Genomic DNA, 27,217 nt, shown 5'->3' on the forward strand with positions numbered 1-27,217 from the left:
GCCTTGAGTTCCAGAAGTTCTGTTAAACTGGAAACTAACTCTTCTCTAGATAGTTCAGAAAATACCTCTTCAGAATCTGATTCTGATGCAGATTCTGATCCATCATTAACTGTGGCCATCAGTGCAATGTTTTCCTGCTCGCCTTCAGAGTCTGATTCTGATTCTGATTCTGAATTTGAATCATCCCATGTTGCCATAAGACCTTTCTTATTTTGAAACTTCTTCTTGGGATTCTCCTTCTGAAGTTTTGGACACTCATTCTTGTAGTGACCAGGCTCATTGCATTCATAGCACGTGACCTTCTTCTTGTCAGATCTTCTGCTTCCAGAAGATTCTCCATGTTCAGGCTTCTTAGAACTTTTGAAGTTCTTGAACTTCCTATGCTTGCTCTTCCAGAGTTGGTTTACCCTTCTGGAGATCATGGACAGTTCATCTTCTTCTTTTGATTCTGATTCTTCAGAATCTTCTTCTTCAGCCTGAAAAGCGTTAGTGCATTTTTTATAATTAGATTTTAATGCAATAGACTTACCTTTCTTCTGAGGTTCATTAGCATCCAGCTCAATTTCATGACTCCTCAGAGCACTGATCAATTCTTCAAGAGAGACTTCATTCAGATTCTTGGCAATCTTGAAAGCAGTCAGTCACCATAGGACCCCATCTTCTTGGCAAGCTTCTGATGATCTTCTTGACATGATCAGCCTTGGTGTATCCCTTGTCAAGAACTCTTAATCCAGCAGTTAGCATTTGAAATCTTGAAAACATTTTCTCAATGTTTTCATCATCCTCCATCTTGAAGGCTTCATATTTCTGGATCAAGGCAAGAGCTTTGGTCTCCTTGACTTGGGCATTTCCTTCATGAGTCATTTTCAATGATTCATATATGTCATAGGCAGTTTCTCTGTTTGATATCTTCTCATACTCAGCATGAGAAATAGCATTCAGCAGAATAGTCCTACACTTGTGATGATTTTTGAATTCTTTCTTTTGATCATCACTCATTTCTTGTCTTGTCAGCTTTACTCCTCTAGTTTTCACTGGATGTTTGTAACCATCCACCAGAAGATCCCATAAGTCACCATCTAGACCAAGAAAATAACTTTCAAGTCTATATTTCCAATATTCAAAGTTTTCACCATCGAATACTTGTAGTCTAGTGTAGCCATTGTTACCATTTCCATTGCATTGCTCAGCAGAGCCAGATGTGGATGTAGGTGTTGGATCTTCACCAGCCATCTTGACTTAAGCGCTTTTCTCTTCCTGAATCTTTTCTAAACACGGTTAAGTGCTTGCACCTTAGAACCGGCGCTCTGATGCCAATTGAAGGATAAAAAAACACTTAGAAAGGGGGGTTTGAATAAGTGTAGCTTTAAAACTCTTAAAATAAAAACAATTTGCACAATGATTTTTATCCTGGTTCGTTGTTAACTAAACTACTCCAGTCCACCCCCTTGGAGTGATTTACCTCACCTGAGGATTTAATCCACTAATCACACAAGATTACAATGGTTTTCCACTTAGATAACCTCTAAGTCTTCTAGAGTATACTAATCACAACCTGATCACTCTAGGAACACAATGCTTAGATACCCTCTAAGACTTTTCTAGAGAATTTGATCACAACTTGATCTCCTCTAGTTCTTACAAATTAATGTAAACAAATTCTTATAAGAGTTACAATGCTTCTTAATAAGCTATTATCAAAACTGTGATTTCTCTTAAGTTTAAGCTTAATCTCACTAAGATATTACAATAGTAATGAAGTGAGGTTGAAGATGAAGTTTGAGAGCTTTTAGAATTTGACAGCGTTTCTGTATGTTTGCGCAAAGTGTTGTATTCAGCTTCTCACCAGAACTTCTATTTATAGGCGTTTGAGAAGATGACCGTTGGGGAGCATTTAATGCGTGGCGTGTTTCGTATAGCATTGCATTTAATGTTTCACTCTTTTGTCAACTACCTCGAGCCTTGCTTTTGCTGTGTCTACTGACGTTGCCTTTAATAGCTTCCAACGTTCCTTTTGTCAGTCAGCGTAGCCTGCCATCTTGTACTTGCTTCTGATCTGATGTTTGTGTGAACAACGTTTGAATATTATCAGAGTCAAACAGCTTAGTGCAGAGCATCTTCTTGTCTTCTGACCTTGAAGTGCTTCTAGCGTGATACCATGAGAACTTCAGTGCTTCTGCTTCTGATCTCAAGTTCTTCTGATGCTTCAATAGACCATGTTCTGATTCTGCTTGACCATCTTCTGATGTCTTGCGAGAGCATGTTTTGATGTTGCATACTTGAACCTTCTGAGTCAGTGCTTCTTGCGCTGATTTTGTGCATACTCTTTATATATTTCCTGAAATGGAAATTGCATAGAATTAGAGTACCACATTATCTCAAACAAAATTCATATACATTGTTATCATCAAAACTAAGAATATTGATCAGAACGAATCTTGTTCTAACAATATGTTGAGTCAAAAATAGGGCGTTACAAGGAACACTACAGAAAGAAAGGATACAAAAATGTTTCCCTTCATTAAGACAATGTCACAAATATTTAAGGATAACTTTTGCACTAACTCAATCGATTGGGTAGAGTGATAATCGATTGGACAATACAAAATTTTATTCAAAACCATTATGACAGCTCCCGATTCAACTACCACGACTCCACAACACTTTTAGGGATATTTTCTTTAGAAATAGAGGCTTGAAATCTATTTTAAGTATGTGTGTGATTTAGCCAGATAACTTTACGAAAAATCCTTTATGATTTTACAAAATACAGTTTACTCAGACGCGATTGAGCGAGCTTTCACACTTCTTCTCTTTCATACTTTAAAGCTTCAAGACTTTCCAAGTGAATCAATTATATAGACATTTGATTGAATCTACTTGGAGATGAGACTTGAGATTTATCCTAGTTGAGTACCATCATCAGAGGATGTTTACAGTTATCACCAAACCCTAATTCGGTTGCTTGCATATTTAACCGCTTGTCATAATTGAATCTTCATAGGTTGAAAAGGTTGTTATGCAAGTTGTCATATAGATTGCATCATCAAAATCTCATTCTATTTGTCATAATCAAAAGCACATTATTAAGAGCTCATTTGATTGCTTTTTTTAGTACCATGCAAAACATGGTTCCACAGTACCCGCTGTTTCATGAACCTTTTTATTGTGAGGAGCGACCAAGAAGAATCAGTTCTCGAAATGCTTCAAGTTTTCTAAAAACATTCCAAAGCTACAAATAACTTGCACCAGGTTAATTAAGCCATGGCCCTACATTTGGGGTCGATGAACCACGTTGTACTTTGAAGAGATGGAAGAAAAGATTCAGAGAGTGTTTCCTCATTGACTTGCACCAATATTGGAAACTTTGATATACGCCTAACTCGCAGAGTGCAACTCCGAAGAAGCGGTCGCCAAATGGTTTAAAACCTCTGCTTCAAAGTTGTTGAAGGGCAAAGTTGTAGACATAACTTTTTTCGATTACAGAAAGATATTATATTGTAGAAATACAAGTGACAAAGAAATAGAGATAATGCGATTAAAATGTCAACTAGTTAGAGATTCGTGTGTCGCTCGGGTGCATTATTTGTGGTGTAGTATTTTTTGAACGATGCGAAAAAATGCGAAGTAAAGATTCAGAGAGTGTTTCCTCATTGACTTGCACCAATATTGGAAACTTTGATATACGCCTAACTCGCAGAGTGCAACTCCGAAGAAGCGGTCGCCAAATGGTTTAAAACCTCTGCTTCAAAGTTGTTGAAGGGCAAAGTTGTAGACATAACTTTTTTCGATTACAGAAAGATATTATATTGTAGAAATACAAGTGACAAAGAAATAGAGATAATGCGATTAAAATGTCAACTAGTTAGAGATCCGTGTGTCGCTCGGGTGCATTATTTGTGGTGTAGTATTTTTTGAACGATGCGAAAAAATGCGAAGTAAAAAAGTTTGACCAAATTACATATATAAAATGGAAATTAACCATTAAAAAATTTTTTTTACTAATAAGATAGGTCAAGAACATAATCGCAAAATAGAACCAAATATTAAAGACTAATAAACCTTAAGCTTAACAACTATTTCATAGTATAATATGATTCTTAATTTCTGAAATGAAAATCATATCATGTAAATAGTAAATTCAACTAGTAATAGTATGATTTTTAATTTCTGAAATGAAAATCATATCATGTAAATAGTAAATTCAACTAGTAATAATAGCTAAAGTAAAAACTAGTAACTGAACACCGTGCAAGTGATTGCTTAGTTGTTAGATGAAAATTGATTTTAAATTCTCTCTTCCTCTCAAGCATAAAAGACAAATAAAAGTTAGAGAAAACAATATAATATTTATCTTTGTTACAGATTGGATATATAAGCAGGTACATATTTAATTGGAGGTTTTAATTTTTTTGAAAAAACAAAAGGATAAATATATAAAACTAAGGCATCATAAATGCCGAAAAAGAAATACTGTACAAAACAAACTGTTCCACTTCCACCTGATACAGATTGACAAAAACACAAAATGACATCCTATTTAAAACCAACAATTAACATCAGACAATAAAAACCACCTATACGAGCATCTAAATGAAGGGTTTAATAACACAAATCAGTACTATTTATAAAATACACTAAATTAAAAACATAATTTAGTCCATAAAAATTCAAAGACAATAAACTTTATTCGATTTAAAATCCTGAACGTTAAATGACCCAAATATTAAATTTTATTGAAATTAATTTATTCCATGAAAATTTAAACACATTACACAATAAACTTTTTTCTATACCTCATTAAACTTTATTATACATTTAAAAAATAGTATAAGAAACTTAACTATGACCCAAATATTTATAAGTTGTCAATTAAGTATGTGGACTATAACAATCAAATTTAGTTCACTATTGTTTTCATTATCCTATATTGTATATATTTTTTTGGACTAACTCTAACCTCTAATTATGTTATTTTTATTACTATTTTTTTAGGTGATACAAAAGAGTTTATGAGTAGTGATTTCATCAGTAAATCTATCCAGTTTATGAACAATACATTTTTTTAATCAACAAAATATTTATAAATATTTATAATTAGTAATAATATTTATAAATATTTGTAGTTATTAGATATATTAGATTTATCATGTTGGTGATTTGTAAAATATTTATTATTATATATTAATAATCTTATATTAACAATATATATCAACAACAATCAAATCTTATATAATCAACCTTATATTAAACTACTTAAATTGTGTTTGTAATATATTATTCATCTTAAGAATTAAGTTACATGTGCGAACGCACGGGTCTTCGACTCAAGGTCGTCTCAAGTTTTTGGAAGTCCTGTGTAGATTAGTCAGAGTTTCACAATAAAAATATAATGGAGGCCCTATGTACCCACGAATTAACCTATCAGATATTTTTTTGAGGCCCTATATAGCTATTATTTAACCCTGTAAAATTTGAGGCCCTGTGCAGTAGCCCGCTTTACACGCCCTCAAAGACGGCCCTGCTTCGACTAGCTTTAATTAATACTCATAGTAACAAGTATCTCTACTATTTCTCCTAGCCATTAAAAGTACAACATCACAAAAGTTTGTAATGTAATATCATTTAATGGATACATTCCATCAACATATAATTCATGTGAATTTTATCATAGAAATTCAATATTTTCACGGGCCACTACCACAACAATACATTTTTATTTTAATTAATAAAAATATTTGTAAATATTTATAATTATTAGATATATTGAATTTATCATGTCGTGATTTGCTACATATTTATTTTTTAAAATATTTATAGTTATTAGTGATGATTTTATAATAACAATTATATATCAGCAACAACTAAACCTTATTAAATGATCTAAGAAATAAATGAATTCCAGCACGGATCTTCTACTAGTTCATCTAATAATAATAGCTAAAGTAAAAACTAGTAACTGAACACCGTGCAAAGTGATTGCTTAGTTGTTAGATGAAAATTGATTTTAAATTCTCTCTTCCTCTCAAGCATAAAAGACAAATAAAAGTTAGAGAAAACAATATAATGATATATGTTTGTTACAGATTGGATATATAAGCATTCAGACCATAAGAATAAGTATCTCTAGTTTTACTGCCATATAGATTCTGTAGATTAGAATATCCCCCTTCTCTGACGGTGGTGGTGTGTTTGAAATCGAACATCAAACGAGTTTTCTAAAATTGTGAGGATTGACAACTTTTCTGAATCATTGCAAGCATGAAAACATATTGTTTAGCATGTAAACATATGTAAATAGTAAATTCATCGAGTAATAATAATTAAAGTAAAAATAACTAACTCATCTTGCTGAAGAAAGACAAAACTAACAATAAATTATTTATCCATCAATAAGGTGATACACAAATAAGAATAATTAAAAAATTAAAAGCTAAACAAAAAAGAGAATCAAATAAAATTACAAAAATAGGAAAATGCCTCAGAAAGACAAGGCAACCCAAAGAGCCAACCCGCACAAAACAACCGGAGCCCCGGAAATTGACCATGAACCCGAATCATCTCCGATAGGACCCGGTGTAGAAGTCTCCGGTGAAGAACTCGACGGTGCAGTTCCAGGCGGCGATTTGCTAGACGGAAGTGTCGCCGGTGAATCAGCCGGAGTAGCCGAACTTGAAGGGATACCCCCCGAAGAAGCCTCTGGTGGAGAAGAAACGGTTGGGGACCCGACAGGACTAGTTACTGGAGCCACCGCTGCAGTTGGCGGAGGAGTGGACGGGGATTGAACCGGGGGCGAAGACACATTGGTGGATGGGCTGATAGCCGGGGAAACGGAAGACGGTGGCTGAACAGTCGGAGACTTCGCCGGCGGTGAGGTAGAGGTGGACCCAGATGGAGAAACCGCCGGAGTTTGTGAAGGCGGAGATAAAGTTGGAGACTTTGCAGGGGATGCTGCTTTAGAAGCCGTGGGAGACTGTACCGGAGGAACGGAAACCGAAGACGGTGGTTTCGCCGGCGACTGCGAAACTGATGATGACTTGGGAGAAGAAGCCAGAGCATTGTCTGCACAAACCAAAACATAGGATGTTGTGAACAACATAGAAAGTACTAAGAGTGAAAGAAACCTACTCATTTTTGGAGTTTTAGATGATTTGGAAAGTACGAGGATGAATGTCGGAAAATAGTTACAACAATGTTGGAAATCTAAGTGGTCGTGTTTGTGTGTCTTTTGTGAAACGTTGGTGTTGGGAAATTTATAGGATGAGAGATTGGGAGCGTGGAGAAATAAAATGTGACCGTTGCGATGGTTCACATGGTATGGCCAGTAAAAGAGCCGTTGATGGTTGTGTCATTGGACCGATCTGACATGTTTTGTTTGGATTTTTTATATGGAGATAAAACAAATTAAACAGCCATGTTTGGGTTAGATTTATATTATTCTATCAATATTTTAATGTCATGTTTCTTTGTTCCTTTGGGTTGGGAAGGGTTGTGTTGTGTTGTGTTGTGGTGGCAGTTGGAGATGGAGAATGGATAATATTGAAGGAAAAATAAGAAATGGTATTTGATTTTTAATTGTATTAAGTGAATATTACCTCTAATCTTAAATATCATATTCATTTAACAAAATCACAAGAATTAAGAAAATTGAAAGTGATAATAAATTTATTGATAATTATATTATTTTATTGATTTGTTTTTTAAAAGAGAGCAAGAGAGTGAGTTTAGGGAGTATGATGGTAAAGAAATCATTAATGCGGATGAAAATTTAAAAAGAGTTTTATAAAAACGGAGTAAATTCTAAGATGTTTTATCTATAATATAAGAAAATTAATGGTTGTGGAAAAGTCTCTAATATTCTAATTTGATTTTTTGTCACCACATTCAAATTGTAGTTTTTTTTTGTCTTTACACCACAAAGTTCTTAATTTATTATTAAAATAATACGACCCTCATATTTTATCAAACTTACTAAATTTCTCTTTATTCTCTATTTTTTTCTCTTTCATCACTTTCTCACTTCTTTCTTCAACAAATTTTTTTTATTATAAATCTATATATTTTTATAAACGAAAAATGATATTTATGATTGAAATATTTTTTATTCAAAATTAGTATACGTGAAAAATTTATTCAAAAAATTTTATTATTGATCTAAATATTTTTATATATGAAAATTTAATATTGATCCAAATATTTTTGTAAATGATACATAAACAAAACTAATATTTGTATACGGAAAAAATCTATTATTTATGAAAAATGGTATACGGGAAAAAAATCTACTAATTATCTAAATATTTTTATATACGAAATTTACCATTGATCCAAATATTTTTATAAATGATACCTAAACAAAAATGAAGATCGTGTAAGGGAAAAAAATTTATTATTGATCTAAATATTTTTATATACGGAAAATTTTATTTATGATCCAAATATTTTTTATTCAAAAATGGCATAGGCCAAAAAATTTATTATTTATCAAAATATTTTTATATACAAAAATTTAATAATCCAAATATTTTTGTAAATGATACTAAACAAAAATAATATTTGTATACGGAAAAAATCTATTATTTACCAAAAACTGTATTTATGATCCAAATATTTTTATTCATAAATGGTATACGGAAAAAATCTACGAATAATCTAAATATTTTTATATATGAAATTTACTATTGATCCAAATATTATTGTAAAGGATATCTAAACAAAAATGAAGTTTGTATACGGGAAAAAAATTTATTATTGATCTAAATATTTTTATATACGAGAAATAGTATTTATAATAAAATATTTTTGATCCAAAAATAATATACGGAAAATAATCTATTATTGATCTTAATATTTTTATATACGAAAATTTAATATTTATCCAAATATTTTTGTAAATGATACTTAAACAAAAATAATATTTGTATACGTAAAAAAATCTATTATTTATGAAAAACGGTATTTATGATCCAAATATTTTTATTCAAAAACGGTATATGGGAAAAAATATACAATTGATCTAAATATTTATATATAAGAAATTTACTATTGATCCAAATATTTTTGTAAATGATACCTAAACAAAAATGAAGTCTGTATACTAGAAAAAAATCTATTATTGATCTAAATATTTTTAAATACGAGAAATGGTATTTATGATCAAATATTTTTAATCCAAAATGGTACACGGGGAGAAATCTATTGTTGATCTAAATATTTTTATATACAAAAATTTAATATTTAACCAAATAATTTTGTAAATGATACCTAAACAAAAATAATATTTGTATACGGAAAAAATCTATTATTTATGAAAAATGATATTTATGAACCAAATATTTTTTATTCAAAATGGTATACAAGAAAAAATTTACTATTGATCTAAATATTTTTATATAGAAAATTTACTATTGATTTAAATATTATTGTAAATGATACCTAAACAAAAATGAAGTATGTATACGGGAAAAAAATTTATTATTGACCTAAATATTTTTATATTACGAGAGACGGTATTTGTGATCAAATATTTTTTTTCCAAAAATGATATACGGAAAAAAAATCTATTATTTATCTAAATACTTTATATACAAAAATTTAATGTTGATCTAAATATTTTTGTAAATGCTACCTAAACAAAAATAATATTTGTTTACGGAAAAAAATCTATTATTTACAAAAAATGGTATTTATGATCCAAATAATTTTATTCAAAAATGGTATTCAGGAAAAAATCTACTATTGATCAAAATATTTTAACACACGAAATTTACTATTGATCCAAATATTTTTTGTAAATGATACCTAAACTAAAATGAAGTCTGTATATGGGAAAAAAATCTATTATTGATCTAAATATTTTTATATACGAGAAATGGTATTTATGATCAAATATTTTTGATCCAAAAATGGTATATGGGAAAAAATCTATTGTTGATATAAATATTTTTATATACGAAAATTTAATATTTATCCAAATATTTTTGTAAATGATAGCTAAACAAAAATAATATTTGTATACGGAAAAAATCTATTATTTATGAAAAACGGTATTTATGATCCAAATATTTTTTATTCAAAAATGGTGTATGGGAAAAAATCTACTATTGATCTAAATATATTTATATACGAAATTTACTATTGATCCAAATGTTTTTGTAAATAATACCTAAACAAAAATGAAGTCTGTATACGGGAAAAAATCTATTATTGATCTAATTATTTTTAGATACCAGAAATGGTATTTAACATTAAATATTTTTAATCCAAAAATAGTATACAGAAAAAAATGTATCATTGATCTAAATATTTTTATATGCGAAATTATCAATTATTTATCTAATTTTTTTTAATATTTTATTTAAAATAAATGATGTATCCAAATGCGCGTAACAGGATAAAACCCGTGCGTATGCACGGGATTGTTACTAGTTATTGTTAGGGATGAAAGTAAGGATAGCAATGGCTCCTCTTGATGTCGTGTTAGATAAATATAGTACCCCTCTTTATTTTATATTTGTGCGGGTATACTATACATGGATTTTGAGGCGTAAATTTAAAAATAAATAAAATAATTTATAATTCATTAAAATTCAATTATCTTATTTAAAAAACATAAAAATAGTTTTAAATTTAACGCAAAATAAATCACCTTATTTTATCACGAATGTCATTTCTACGCCACAAATTATACACCAAAACACTGTACACGAATGTTAAAATAAAAATATATATTTTTAAGCAGTACACGAACAGTGACCGTGATCAATGTGTATAAAACAATACATGACCGGTGATTTTTAATGGTAAAATAAAATTGGTTAATGAAATATAAAAAGTTGGTTAATTAAGTGATGAAGTTGGTTAATAAACGGTCAGATATTAAAAATAATTTAGTAGTAAAACAAAGTTGGTCAATGAAATATAAAAGGATGGTTAATTAATGGATGAAGTTGGTTAAAAAACGTTCAAATATTAAAAATAAATTTTAGCAGTAAACCAAAATTGGTTAATACAATGTAAAATGTTGGTTTATGAAGTTATAAAGTTGGTTAATAAACGCCCAAAATTGTAATAGTTATGAAGTTGGTTAATAACATTTAAAATGTTGGTTAATAAAGTTATGAAATTGGTTAATCGGATAATTTTGTATTCTTACTCCCTTAATCTAAAAAAACATTAAAAAAAATAAAAATAAACATTCTTAAAAAATAATTTATTATTATAACATTTCATTGTTCATCATATTGATGAATAGTGAAATATGGTGTAGGTATAAGATATTGGTGTAAGAATAACATTTTTCTTATTTTATTGCTTCTTTTATCTTATAATTATATTAGATTCAACAAAATAATAATAATAATAATATTCCATTCGAGAACCATGAAAGGATGTCGTTGAAGAACTGATGATCTTGAAAAGTGACTCTGATCTCCTTAACAGCGGAGGGGGGGACCTATGTGGTTAGCACTCCAACACTTAAGTAAGTTCAAGATTCAAAATAAGTAAAGTGAAAGTGGAGATCAAAGAATATACCTTGCTCTTGGAGCAAGAACTAATTTTATACTTTAGGTCTTAGCTGTTTGGGCATTTGGCCGGCCCAGAACAATTGCCCATAAGGCTTTGTCGGGCATTGAAGGAGTCGGGGAAGCCTTAAGTGATGTTGGTCGGCTCCAATATGTGGTTCGATGTAAAATAGATGTGAAATGTCTAAAATCAGTTGAAAAAATAGTGGGGAACAAACTCATTAAATGCAGTTCCATCATTGAAACATTTCATCGGCCCGTCGAGCATGCCCGTTTTACCCTCACTATGTTTTTTGCGAGATTTTGCAAGCGCTTGCATTAACGTTTTTAGGCTTAAAAGATGCAGTCTCTATGTGCCCGTCCCGCCCCATTCTTATTTGTTACGGGATTGTACAAGGTTTTAGGTCCGTACCCTTAACTATGTCCGCCCTGCCTTTCCCCATTTTTTGTGGGTTTTAGCGAGTTAAGCCTAAACGAGGCGGACATACCCATTTGCCACCCCTATTTGTTATCATGATAAAGAGAGCCTAAAATGTCTGGTGGGGAAATTTCTATGGAACCATGTGCTTGCACATATAATCAAGAAGCTTATGATTTCGTTTAGAAAATAACTGCTCGAAGCTTTGTTCATTGTTTAGCGTGAAGACTAACCGCTTCATTCCTCAATTCTTTGTTTGGTTGGAAGTTGGCTTGAAACTTTATTTCCTTGTATAAGAAGGTTTGTAGAGTTAACCTTCTAAAATCTCTCAAGTATTATTAGATACTTTCAAGATCAGTTATTGGAGAGAGGAATATGTCACTTCTTTAAGACCGAACCTCTATAATCTCTGGTGTTATCTCTCTTCCCTTAAATTTTTTATTTTTCACTTAGTTTCTTTACCTTGATTTTCTACTACTTTCTCAAATGTTCATGACAAAATGGTCAATACAATTCCTGTAACACCCTTCTAAACCCCGCGACAATTTAAATGAATATATCAGAGTAAAAAAACATAAACACAAGGGTGTCACAATTATTTAAAATAAATAAACCAATCATGGTCAAGGTCATGCTTCATTAGGAAACGATTTAACAAAACACAATTATGTTTATCACAGCGGAATAAGAAACATCATCAAGGTAATCAAATGGAAATATAATCCAACACCAAATAAAATAGAGAATTCTCATAAATCTCTATAACTATCGTTCCCCAGTGTTACAAGATCAGAGCATGACCGACACGACCCAACATAAACGGATAAACTCTACGAGTCATCCTCACCAAGCACTAATGCCGCTACTCCTCAATCTGAAAATGACAACATGTAAGGGTGAGTCTCATTCTCAATTAGTAAATATTATGCAATTCATAAGCAACAAGCATCATAATATACCGTTCACCCAATTATACACATTCATATTCACATATATTATTCATCAAATCACACAATAATAGATTACGATACAAAACACAGAAGTCCACACAATCACGCTATGATAAAATGCATATGACACAACTGACACTATGCATGTGGTACCAAAATTCGTGAATCACATTCATGGGACTTCTCTCCTCGATACTGCCCTTTAATCGCTCACACCCCACATGGGCACACGATTAACCTCATCGCTCATACCCCCATGGGCACACGATGACTGCTTACTAATCTCCGCACAATGGGAATTAGCCACCAACGATCCACTCATCAACGGGATCCATCATCAAATGCATATGAATGAATGAAACACACATAACATACTTAAAACATCACCGAATCACGATGAACAACTCACTTCAACACCATATCACCGAATATGTACATGTTTTCAACATCATTCAAATAGCCATGCATTCATCACAATCACAATATTAATCACAACCAATTCATCATCACATCAAACACATTGTCACACATATCTCATATGCACACAATGTTCAATTCTCATCAAGTAATTAAATCGAGTTTTAAAGAAATAAAGTCGGACACCACCCATATTCATCATTCATCATATAAAACATTTAATTACTTGCACAACGCCCAAAACGGCACTAAGAAACGATACACGTATCAAAAGATACGTCATTTTAAAGTTTTAGAAAAATTTACACTCAGCAAGGTTCGCTCAGCGAAGCAAGGCAGAAGCGAATCCTTCAGACCTCCGCTCAGCGGACCTCTAGCGACGTCCAACAGAAGCAAACTACGTTGGGACCTCCGCTCAGCGGACCCCCCTCCGCTCAGCGGACCTGCGATTTCAGCAAACCCCAAGTCTGCGACAGACCCTACGATTTCACACCCTTTTCACCCAAAAACGATTCCAGACATCACATACAGGCATACAATCATCATATATTCAATTATACACCACAAGACATCATTTAAACGCATTATTAACCAAATAGTTCACACAATTATCATCAATTCAATCCAATTATAACAACCTAACCTAACAACCCCAATGTCTAATTGAATCAAACCATACATCAATCTACCTATTACCTATGATCACATAAGAGATACTAAAAGGAAGAGTCCCCCCTTACCTCGATGAATCTCTTGAATGCTCTCCTTCCGGTTCCACGTTCTTGCCTCTTTCTCTTCTCTTGCCCTTTTCACGTGTTCTTCCTTTTTCCCCAAATGGTTCCTTTTTCTTATTTTATGAAAAATAAAATAAAATAAATTAACCACAACTTAGTAAAAGGCCTAACCAATTAGCACCCCTCTTTTACTAACATCACACCATAAGCCCAATAGCTCTTACTCCATCATTTTCCAATTAAATCCAAATAAAATACTAAAATTCCAATTATTTAATTTAAATCCAAATTAAATTAATAAACTGAAATTATGGGATGTTACAATTCCTATCACTCAATACATTTTAAGTAGATTAGGTTTGAGTAGAAGATTCTTTCTAGATAACTAGGTTTCTAAAGTTTTTATAATCATGACAAGGAGAAATTTGAAGGTCTGATCGGAGAAATTTCAAATCTTAAATTACTGAAATGTCTAATCGATTAAATTTTACACTATTTCAATATTTAAACTATTAATATACTCTTTTTATATGAATAAATTTTTGTATAAACATCCCTAGTTGAATTTTTTAGTGGAATAGTTGAGGGAGACCTTTGGGCGAGGGAAAGAGGCACACGCTTTGTCCTTCCCAAGTTATCCCCTATTAGTTAGAGCGTCCTTCATTTGATCTGATCGCCCCCTTGTCTGGATTCGTCACTCGACTTCATTTTTCTTTATCCACAACGACTGATCGTGGGTGGAGCGTGTATTTGGTCAACAACCGGTACCTAGGAACTTGTGTGGCTCAACTGGATCTCCTAAATTTCTTGGTATCAACCACTCACTCCCGTGAGACTTGCTATATTCTAGCAAGATTTAACTCACTCAATTCAAGAATCCCTGGGGATATATAAATACATTGCTATTATCACACTAAAGAGCGATCAATCTCTAACACTGAGAAACCACATATACAAAGATTTTCACTCCATTGCGAGAGGTTTCGGCAGAGGGGGAAATCCAGTTCCTCCTTGAGAAGATACGCACGATAGGTGTTAGCAATAGACATCACACCCATAAAAGCCATATGTGTCTTTTGCACAAATAGGGAGCCTAAAATCACTTTATGAAGAGAAATTTTTGTGGGCATAATCCCCCATAGTAATGATCCTATGGTCATCACGATTCAGCGCACCATCTAGGACGAAAAAATGGTGTTAACCGACCATGGCAGCTCTACAGAAATTCTATTATGGAGTACTTTCCAGGGGCCCTAGATCGATCTCCAGAACCCTAGATCTTCCCAAGCATCCCTGATAAGCATGTCAGGCATCAAAGTACATATCAAGAGCTACATCTCCCTTGAGAATATAATAGGTTTAAGGGAGGGTGCACACCCCATGTAACTACTCCTCATCACTATCTTCCACCTCGAAAGATTGAGTTTAGTTGGCATCCTATTCTAAAGTAGCTTCCGGGAGAAGACAACAACTTTAAAGGATGCCTAGCTCTCCCTAACCCTAGCAAGGCCTTTATTCATATTCTCGGGCATATCCTTCGCTTGCATAGTCAAAGAGACAAGATTATCATAAGTCATTCTCACGGAGAACCAACCTAAAGTATCTGAACACTAAATCCAATCCTTCTCCTGAGCAACCTGCACTAAACGTAAGATAGGACTACAAAGAGACTCTGAGAGCTCCTCTTCCCACACCCGGAAAAGACGATTCCAACTAAAACTACCTAAACACCCTCTCCCAATGTCTCATTAAACTCCAATGTCTGATATTTTTTCTCTAAGACATAAAATAAATGCTCAAAAGAGACACACAACAACATAGAGCCAACCCAAGTATCATTCCAAAACCTAGTCTTTTAGGGAAATCATGGCTCTTGGTTCACATTATGATTTAGAACTCTATCAAATGGATATCAAATACGACATTCTCAATGGCAACATTGATAAATAATCTATATGGTGCAACCGGAAAACTTTGTGTTATGAAACTAAAAGATGGTTTGTAAATTGACAAAATCCATTTATGGAATAAAATAGGCGTCTCTTCAGTAGTACCACAATTTTTATGAATTAATTCTCTCATTTGGTTTTGAGATGAATGTTGTTGAAGATTATGTGTATCACAAATTTAGTGGGAGCAAGTACATCTTTCTGGTCTTGTATGTTGATGGCATACTGCCTGCCACTAATGATATAGGCATGATGCACAAAACCAAGAAATTTTTATCAAGAAAATTCAAAATGAAATATCTTGGTGACACCTCCTTTGTATTATGAATTCAAATACACCAATATCGATCTCGAGGTATTATAGGATTATCACAAAGGAGCTATATCTAAAAAGTACTCAAAAGGTTTGTCATGCAAGAATGTAAACCATGGAATACTCCAGTTGCTAATGGGGACAAATTTAGTCTTAATCGGTGCCCAAAAGGAAACTTAGAAAATCAAGAAATGCAAAAGATTCCTTATGCTTCAACTATAGGGAATCTAATGTATCCTAAAGTTTGTACGCGTATGGATATTGCGTTCATAGTTGGGATGTTAGGCGTGTATTTAAGCAATCCAGGAATAAATCATTAGAAAGTAGCCAAAAAGGTTGTGAGGTATTTAAAGAGAACAAAAGATTATATACTCACATATAAGAGGTCTAACCATTTGGATATCACTGGATATTCTGACTCGGATTTTGCTAGATGCCAAGATAGTAAAAGATCCACTCCAGACTATATCTAAATATTGGCTGGTGGTGCAGTTTTTTGGCGCAGTGCCAAGAAAACTCTTGTAGCTCCATCCACCATGGCAGCAAAATTTATAGCATGTTTTAAGGCATCTAACCATAATATTTGGTTGAGGAACCTTATCATTGGGTTGAGAATTTTGGAAGGAATTGAAATACAACTTAATTTATACTGTGACAGTAAATCAATTTTGCTATATTCCATTAATAATAGGAGTTCGACTAAGTCAAAACACATTGACATCAAGTTCCTATATGTTAAGGAAAGGGTCGAAGTGGACATATTTCCATATACACATAGGGATAGACTCCATGATAATTGATCCTCTTACAAAAGGTCTTCAACCCAAGGTCTTTCATGAGCACACTGCTCATATGGATGTTTTACAGTTTGAGGAATCTTTAGTTTAGTGGGAGTTAATCATTTATGAATTTTGTGTTCTACATCTAGCATTATGTATGTATACTATGGTTTTGAACATTTTTGGTTTATAAAGTTCGACATTCAATCATTAAAACTTTGTATAGTAAGGTTATCGAATGTCTCACTAAAGTAAACTAGGACCAATTGAAAATCAACATGTACATGACACATTCTTGTGATTTTCATACTACACATTTCATGACAAATATCATTTAGTTATGTCACTATTGGTAATAACGGGTGGATTTTAGTTATGATTGATATAACAAAAATCACTTTGGTTCTATATAATGGCATGACTAATGGACGAGAAAATTTGGATATGCTTGAAGTATATAATGGTAAATTTTGAACTAATAAAGTCTAACATGTTTGTAAAGTTACATGTGTGACTAGTGAAAATGCATATCGCTAAGGGAGATTGTTCATGTTTTTAACACATGCAGGGGGACACCCCCAATACGGTTATTTTGTTACTTGTCTTATCACTTTTGTTTATTATCGTTTATTGAGTCTCCCTCATGATTACACATCTTTGAATCAAGGTTGAAATCGCTTCTTTTTAATTTTAACATTCACAAATCAATGGTTAAATTTGAACTTGATAAAGCTGCTTTTAGTCAATTATACGGGTCAGTGGTATAAAAAATTTATGTGTTTTTTATTCAAGTTTGGTGCAAAAAAAATCTCAAAGCACTTTTAAAACTATGAAAAATTGAGATTTTGCGTGTTTGATTCAAATCAAACAAAATAAACACACATTATTATTCAAATCAAATTGGACAGAGGCAAACCAAATACTTTTTGACACTTTGATTCGTATCACAGTTTACACTTGATTTAAATCAAGCTCTTTTTGGCCACCTTTACTTAATTTGGTTCGAATCAGACTTTACACCTGATTTGAATCATACCATTTTCCAACGTTTTCCATTACGGCATGTTGCAGTTTATTTGAATTAGGATTTGTACATGATTTAAATCACGAGGTCTTTGATTCGAACTAGACATTGTTCTTAATTCAAATCGAGCATAAAATGGGTCAAAAATCTGATTTTTTTTTATTCCATTCACTTGCTAATTTGACTCAAACCATGTATTGTTCTTAATTTGAATCTAATCAACTTTTTCCACTACTTTTTGTGCTTAATCTCAAGCACATATAAATCTTTTATCAACACTTTTCATATAACGAATCTCATAATCATTTTGTAATTTTTGTGAGATCAACACTCTCTCACTTTTAAAAAATTCAAAACCCTTGCATCCAAATTTCTTTCATCTTCAACCTTTGTTTGGATTTCAGATCTTAATAATGAGATATTTGTGATTGATAGGGGGAGACGTTGTCTTGAAACTAATTATTCTTGAAGATTGGGTAAAGCTTTTCACATTTTTGAAAGATTGAGGTGTTGTTAATGGTGCTGACAAATTCCAGTGAAAAGAAGGAGGTTCTTCTCTCCAGATTGCCTTGGTAGTGACTGTGTGGAAGGCTACAGATAAGGCGTAGTTTTTCTCTTAGAGTAGTTTATCCTTTATTCAATTAATAACGATTTATTGCTTAAGATTAGATTTTGTTGGAATTGGTACCTAATCGAGCTTTAGTAATGATTAAAATTTGAGAAACTTATCTACCATATAAAAAATGAATGGCTATGGAAAAGACTCAATTACCCCCTGCTTCCACAAGGCTCCACATATGCTGCATGCTTTCAAATTATGTTATTTTCATTTTCAAAAGCTAACTATTGCACTTTCGATTTGAATTTTCATTTTCTCCCCACCGAAACCTATGCCTGCAACTCATTTTAAATGCAATCAGACCTATTTTCACTTTCTAAACTTCTTCTTTTTCATGTGACTTTTCTAAATACCCTCTCTCTTCCATCACATTTCATATTTCTAACCTTCGTCTTCTTCTTCGGGTCATTCACTGATCATAAATATGGGTTCGACGAGAAACATTATGGTAATGATGACATGTAAGAGGATGTTAATGATTCCACTTTATCCCATTCAAGCTTAACTTCCCCATCTTTTCTTCCTCATCTCTACGTTCAAAATTGCTTCTTCAAATCCTAAAATGGTTCTATGCATCTTCGTCTGTTACCATCAAGGATTTGAAGTTTGTTTTTGCTCAACTAGGTAAATATAAGTTTCTTACATGATTTCAATTTTTTTACATTTACCTTTATTCATATTTATGAAACCCTAATATTTTCGTTTTAACTCTTACCTTAGATCTGGAGCATCTATGTCATAAAAGGAGTATTTTGACCCATTTTCTTCCAGCACAAAATCAAACTTCTGGACGGAGCAAAATCAAATTTTAGATGCACTAAGTTAAGGAAATGATGATAAAAATAAATCAATTAAGATTGGGAGAAAATACCTCATGTGCAGAATATTGAGGTACAAAATTAAGACTGCATACACATAGAAGGGGAGTATCATTTCATTTTGTAACATTATTGTAAATCTTTCAGAGGTACATTAGTTGTGTATATACATACATATTAAGGCCTTTCAGAGTTTAATCTTTTAGTAAGATTAAGGCCTTCATTGATAATAGTGAGTATATTATCCTCCTTTTTGTTTGGTTCATAGAATGGAGTAATTAGTAGATTATCCTACTTTCACTTTGGATGGTGCTCTTGTTGACGTTAAAATTCACGTGGCCATTACCAAGGTAAGCTCGGTTTCGGTACATTTCAAAGTCATTACATGTTATTGAGTCATAATTTCTCGGTAAAGTTGTTTCCTTTTAAAAATATTATATGTCGAACATAATTCGTGTTAGAAAATATAATCAATAAATATGTTAAAATTGAGTGTTTTACGACAAGAGTTAACATGCCACTTAAATATTATTTAAATGAGTTTGATAATAGTTTTTTACAATGCAGATTTTCATGTCGTTTGCATTTGCAGTGGTGCGGTAGTGGCGTTTTGCGTCTATAGAGTGGTTTCGGAAGTCCCAGTTTGACCTCTTTGATAAAATGTTTGAGGCAGCCAGCACTCCTAATATGATTTTTGCTGACTTTTTTAAGATTTATAAAACATTATTCTCTTCACCAACTTATTGTATAAAAACACCTCTTGATTTTCATCTATCATGAAAATCGCTTAATGATGCTCTATGCTACATAAAAGTTGTTGTGGATGGTGTGTGTGTGTGTGTGTATAGTGTCGTGGATGGTTTCTGCTATTGAATGATAATTTGTATCAATTAGGAGAAGATTAGGCTGACAGGTTATCTGGTAGAACTGGAATTGTTTTTAATTTAATTTGTCATTATTGTCAAATGTTAAAATCTCTTTCAATGAGCTAAGCATCAAACATTTGAATGTTCCATTTTGGGTGCATTATAAGTTCCATCGAAGTTTCACTCCATCGGCTCCAATCCAAAGGAGGGAAGTTAACAAAAGGTATGTAATGTTTTGTTGTTTAATGTCGTTCATTTGTCATTCTGCTTTGTAATATTGCCAATTGTAAATTATAGTCCATTTAGAAATTCGGTAACAAAGTCCTTAGTCCACTCTATAGAGAATCAAATAAAAATAAAATGTTACTGTAATAATAAGCTTCAATTAAAAAAATGAAGTTTATATGACTCCTAATTGTCACAGAACAGATCATGTTCAACACTTGCACATCTCGGTTCATCATTTTTGACATTCGGTACAGCCACTACGCACTTCAGTTCCGCACATGGATAGTGTTTTATTTTACTTTTTTTTCACGTGTTTATGATGCGGTTCCGCACATGGATAGTGTTTTATTTTACTTTTTGTTTTTCACGTGTTTATGATGTGGTTCCGCACATGGATAGTGTTTTATTTTACTTTTTGTTTTTCACGTGTTTATGATGCGGTTCCGCACATGGATAGTGTTTTATTTTACTTTTTGTTTTTCATGTGTTTATGATGCGTGTATCATGCTCTTTATATGTTATACATGTTTGTGTGTTCAATTTGTTGACAGCTAGAACTTATATATTTTCTATTTTGATTGGATTTAATCTCTACAGAGTGTTGAGTTGACATATGAATTCGTTGATTTCTTCTAGTGCTGATCAAAATTAGTGAGTATATCATATGTAGCAGGCCCTTCAATTTTGCAATGCAGATCAAGCCATGAAGCAACATGTCTGTCGTTCATAACTCTCCACCTCCACATTTTGCAATGTTATAGATGGCGATGATACCAATGACGAGTTTAAGCGGAGGAACATATGTCTCTCGTTCATAACTCTCCACCTCCACATTTTTCACCTGAACACACTGCACCCGGTTCTTCTAACCCTTTTGAGGTTCCTCATATGGTTTTTATTATAGTGAAACATATCAAAACATTAAGGACAAATGTTCGGTTTAAGTGTGGGAGAGGAAAATTTATCGCTTTATTTTATTGATTTCTAGTTAGGATTTTATACTTATGTTTAGTCTATCGAGTTTGTTGCATGTGTTGTCGAGTCCTTTATGCATGGTTTTATGCTATTTATTAGTTCTTCCATTTCTTGAGCCATAACAAAAAAATTGAAAAAGAAAACAATGTTTATGTTGAACTTAAAGGCTAGATAAAGATAGGTTGTGGAGACTTAGTAAAATTCCTAAATTATCGGTATCGTCTTAACACTGTAAGTCTCCAAATTATGGAGATCGATTTGGATGCTTGTTATGTTATGACCTTAAAATCTCGCCCCGAAAAAGTCCTTAAGTAGTTTATCTTAGCATTCGACACCATATTAAGCATGCTCTACATAGGGAAGCCGATGAATATGAGTGAATGATCCTAGTTTTAATGAAATAAAAAAGGGAATGCACCTTTTAAGTTAGGTGACCCTCACCCTGGTCACTTAACCTAACGGTTGTGGAACCTGCAAAAATAGAATAAAAACAACCCATTGTCAGTTGGTTCATAGGTTTCTGGTACTTAACTTGGTATGGTGGATTACGGTATAATCCCCGCAACTACAATCGGGTAAACAAATGGGTTACACCACTTATGTATCAGAACCCCATGCAAAGGATTAAAATCACTAACCGGTCGCCTTACTATGAGTATGTACAGATAACATGCTTAATGTGATTGCGCCTGAATGAAAAAGGACATGAAACTGGGATGAGTAAATTAAGCCTAAGCACAATAACATGATGCAGATTAGTTTGTACAGGAAGGAGACTTATGACCACAAATGCGGGATGTGTTGCTACAATATCCTTAGTTTTCGAGTTAGTACCTATCGACAAAACCATGACTAATGCAAACACTCTAGCATTGAATAACTATATGAATACCACTATTCTTCTTCTTATTTTGCTTGAGGACAAGCAAAGGTTCTAGTATGGGAGAGTTTGATAACACTGAAACGCACCATATATTTGACTCGACTTGCACATGTTTTATCTTTTATTTCTATTGTTATGTTGATGTTTTATTTGTTTTTCAGGTACTTGACCATATGAGAGTCATACATGAAGAAACGAAGAAAAATGGATGAAAAAAATGAGAAAAATGAGTAATTTGCACTCGCGACGTTCATCATGACGTTCGCTATGGAGGAAACCAAGAGGAAAATGACGTGTCCCACGTTATAACGGTAAAAAGACCAAGTCATCCCACTTTGTGAAGGTGGCGTTCGCTACAAGGGAATGGCGTTTGTAATACGTTGGGAGAACTGACTTTTTTGTTTTGTTTTTCGCAAAACATGTTGCAGTTAGCAAGAGTCACCACCGACTTTTATTTTATCCAATTTTTATTAGGAAAGGCATAAAAGAATAGGAAAGACCTTTAAAAGATTTTGAGTTAGGGGGTAGGTTATACAAAGGGAAAGTATTAGCACCCTTTGTATCCATGGTTATCCATGGACTCTTAATTACTTAGCTCACTTTGTTTGACTTGTGTGTGTGCTTTTGAAAATACTTTGAAAAGTTTAACTTTGTAATGATTCTCGTGTGAATGTATACAAAGTGTTATTTTTGAAAATATTTGTGTTTGGAAATATTTGGAGTGCCATTAGTAAGACATACTTTGTAATGATTCTTGTACGAATGTATACAAATTATTGTCTGAAAATATTTTGTTTGAAAAAAAGTGAGGTGTGAAAATGAATTTGGGAGTGAGCAAGCATTTAGGAGAACCTGCCCACTAAGTAATGGTCTTTCCTATTCTATGTCTTTTCTGTTTTGGAGATAGTATTATCCATGCCATTAGTTGGTTGGAAATTCTATCTATTGGATGTGAAGGGACAGGCGTAGGGTCGTCAAATGGTCATAGAAGGCAACACGTAAGGATACCTTAGCAATTCGAAGGGACTATTGTAACAGCCCGAATTTTATTATTTGGCTAATTAAATTAAATAAGGATTTATTTACTTAATTTGGACGAAGTTGGTAATTAATTGGATCGTCGGTGTTATTGAGAAACGTGTTCGAATTATTAAGTGAAGTTGGAATTTATTCGGTTAATTGAATAATTAATAAAGTGAAATATGTAGAGTAATAATATTAGAAATAATATTATTATTAGATTTTTTATTTAATTAAGATAAAGTCGGATTTAATTTGATTATCGGAAAATAATATTAAGGGTAATAATATTATTTGTTGGAACATAATTATTTATTTGAACTACTCTATTTTTATCAATTGGGCCTAATTAGTAAGGAAGTGGAATTATATGGGTTAAGCCCAATATGAATAATATAGTAAGGGTTTGGGAAGAGTAGAGGTATCATAACTTTGGCTTATTTTGGAGAGGAGGAAGAGGAAGAAAGGGGAAAAACAACAAGGGGCAAAAGCTAGGGTACATTAACATGATTTAGAGACTTTGTTCTTCAATTTCTAGATTTTAACATGTTTAGATTGAAATCCCTAATTTTATTGTTTTGACATTGTTAAGTTTTGATGAGCAATAAACTTGAATATAATGAGTAAATAGTAGTTATACATTAATGCCACTTAGTATAGTTTATAAATCAAGATCTGTTGGATGTTTCGGTCTCTGTCAATTGATTGATTTTTTTGTTGTTGTTTAAGTGGGTGTTAATATTCATATGTGAATGGATGTAGTGGTGTTAGTGATTAGGTGATGCTGTTATATCAGCTTTGTTTTGAAAAACTATAACAATAACAGTTTGATAGTGTATTATAGTTTTTTATTAAACCAAATGAAATTTATAAATATAGAAGCATCATCTACTGTGTCGCCTATATCAGTTATCACTATCACTATGTTTTCAATTATATATGCTTTACTGTACGTGTGAACATGTTTAGAAACATATATGCATTTAATAATAATAAGAATTAATAATAATATGATTATTAATAATAATAATTTAATGATATTAATATAATATATATGTATAATGGGAATTGAAAATGGGGTATGTGCTCATCCTATATATATATATATATATATATATATATATATATATATATATATATATATATATATATATATATATATATATATATATAATGGCAATTGAAACAGAGTTAGGAAATGAAATGCAAAACAGTCCCGTTAGATTAAAATAACCGAATTAAGCGGTATAATTAATTGTCCGAAATTCTATGAAAATTTACGTGGTAGCTAAGTTTAATTAGTAGATTAACATGGTGGTGTTAATTTGTTGAAAACGTGATATTTACAGACCGACCGAAATAGTGTGAATTTGAATATCTTTTATATTAAATATTGGCTTTAGAATGGAAAATGAATTAGAAACTTGGAACTAATGTAGTGTAATTATTAATTGGTTAATTTAATTAATAGTTAAATTAATTGCAATGAGTTTAATTGATTGGAATATACTTGAAGTTGGATCAATTATTCGGTTTGTCGGTAAATTACGGTATTTTGAGGATTCGTCCGTAATTGTGTTTTGACTTGAATATGTATGTTGAGAATAATATATGTATATGCCATGATGTTGTGCTAGTATTGATTCTCTGTGGTTAGTTGGTTAGCATTAAATTAATGATTAATTGCTTGATGTTGAAAGTGTGTGTTCATGTATAATTGACAAAAATGAGAATTAACATGAGATAGTATGGTTACTAGTGTTAATTGGATTGTGTGAATCGTAATTGATTAATTGGCCTCTTATATGTGAATGATGTGTGTGTGTTGTGAATGTTGTGTACAATTGGTGGTTAATTCATAGAGTTGAATTATTGTGATATGCGGAAAGTTAAGATGGTAGAGATGATCTTAATTGCATATATTTGTGATATTGTACATACATTCATATCATAGTGTGCCTTTAAACATAGGTGGATTTGCTTTGAAACACAAGCGGGCTTGGATTCTAGAGTGAATCGGAAACCGTAAACTATATGTTTACAATTGGTGGACTTTGGTCTTGTCCGGATCGGAAGTGTGGCTTAGATTCTAGAGTTATGAATCAGAGGCCGGTGAAACTTAGAATTTCACATTGGCACCACATGCATAGTGTCACATGTTTCATTAAGTCACATTAGAGTTATGTGATAGTTGATTATGTGCATTATGTTGTTATGATATGTGCTTGAATGTGATAATTGATTATGTGCATTATGTTGTTGTGGTAAGTGTACGAGTGAATAATTGATTATGTGCATTGATGTCGTGATGCTATGTGTATGAGTTTGGTAATTGATTATGTACACTTGGTGTTGTAGTAATAATCGTATTAGTTGATAATTGGGAAGGGGTGATGTTTGAATACGTAATTGGTTAAATGCGAGAATATGTGATAATTATGGCTATGTGTATAATTGAGAATATAGTATTGAGATATTATACTCTTATACTTGGTGTATGCTTAATATGTGTGAATTATGATTAGTATTAATTTCATGATTAGGCAAGTGTAATGCATTCCTATAATTGTTGATTTAACCATTGTATCTCATTATACTTTCTTCATAATGGTTCGTATTCTCACCCTTCTGTTTTAATGTTGCCCTCATTTGGCAACATGCAGGTTTTGACGATTAGTAGCTGGCGTGTGATCTAGTCGGAGTTTCTTCCGAGTTGCTTGGTAATTAAGTAGCGAGTCGATGCTCTGGTCATGTAACACTGGGTAGCTTAGACGCTGAACTCATGTTCTACTTGTCTATGTATTTTGTTATAACTTGGGAACATGTTTAATTGGTTACTTGTTGTTGAGAGGCTTTAAGCCAAATATTATGATTTATGGTTATCTTATGAGTTGTTTATGGAAATATGATCATGGTATGGGACATGTATCATTTATATGAAACACATGAGTATTACTTTCCGCTGTTAATGCATATTCTAGATGAATTATGATTATATGTTAGGTGTTATTTGAAATGACCAGGTGTATTGTATTTTGTGGATAAATGCTGTCGTTTTTAAAAGCTTTTAGTTTTTGAAAACGTCGATGTGACGCCCTTTTGAGTTATATGCATGCTTATTCTCTGATTATATGCTTAATATTTTATGGGGTAAAAAGGGGTGTTACAACTATCGTCATTTTATCGTAGTGTCATCGAGGGACTAAATCATATTTCGTAGGCAACATCGAAGGGCCATCGAGGGACTATGATCTTTATATCGAAGAGACTATGATGATTTATTTGTAGGCAACTTCGCTAAGACATCATTACATTCAAGGGACATGACCATCATAATCGAAAGGCAACTAAGAGAGGTTACCCTAAAGGTGCAAGTGTGAGAAGTGTTTTGATTCAGTTATTTATCTTGAATTAGGGTTAGCTAACGTCCAGTTATTAGTCTTGTCATACAATCCTATTAAGCTAGCAATTAATATGTACAAGAAATTAAAGTGCAGAAAGTAGAATCCTACGCTATTACATGGCTTTGGAAGAGTTACATAATCGGGGCATGTGGAAAATGAAACCCTTATTAAACTATTACAAACTATGGGCAGTTACATAATTGAAAAATACGGAAAGTAAATCCTAATTAAGCTATTACAAACCCTGAACAATTACATAATAGAAAATGCGAATAATTAAATAGTGAATGAGTTG

The 27,217-nt window shown here is 32.3% G+C and overlaps 1 protein-coding gene across 1 annotated transcript; it reads right to left on the bottom strand.

The window, feature by feature from the left end:
* Positions 1-6,481: 6,481 nt before the first annotated feature.
* LOC131658742 (arabinogalactan protein 1-like) lies at positions 6,482-7,132 on the bottom strand. The gene has a single exon (XM_058928006.1). It carries the CDS (start codon positions 7,130-7,132, stop codon positions 6,482-6,484), a length of 651 nt encoding a protein of 216 aa, XP_058783989.1.
* Positions 7,133-27,217: the final 20,085 nt, after the last annotated feature.

This window comes from Vicia villosa, linkage group LG3 (genome assembly GCF_029867415.1).
Source record: "Vicia villosa cultivar HV-30 ecotype Madison, WI linkage group LG3, Vvil1.0, whole genome shotgun sequence".
In the NCBI taxonomy this organism is placed as follows: Eukaryota; Viridiplantae; Streptophyta; class Magnoliopsida; order Fabales; family Fabaceae; genus Vicia; species Vicia villosa.

Excerpts from the sequence above, each read along its gene's own strand:
- LOC131658742 (XM_058928006.1), bottom strand. The coding sequence starts at position 7,132 with ATGAGTAGGTTTCTTTCACTCTTAGTACTTTCTATGTTGTTCACAACA.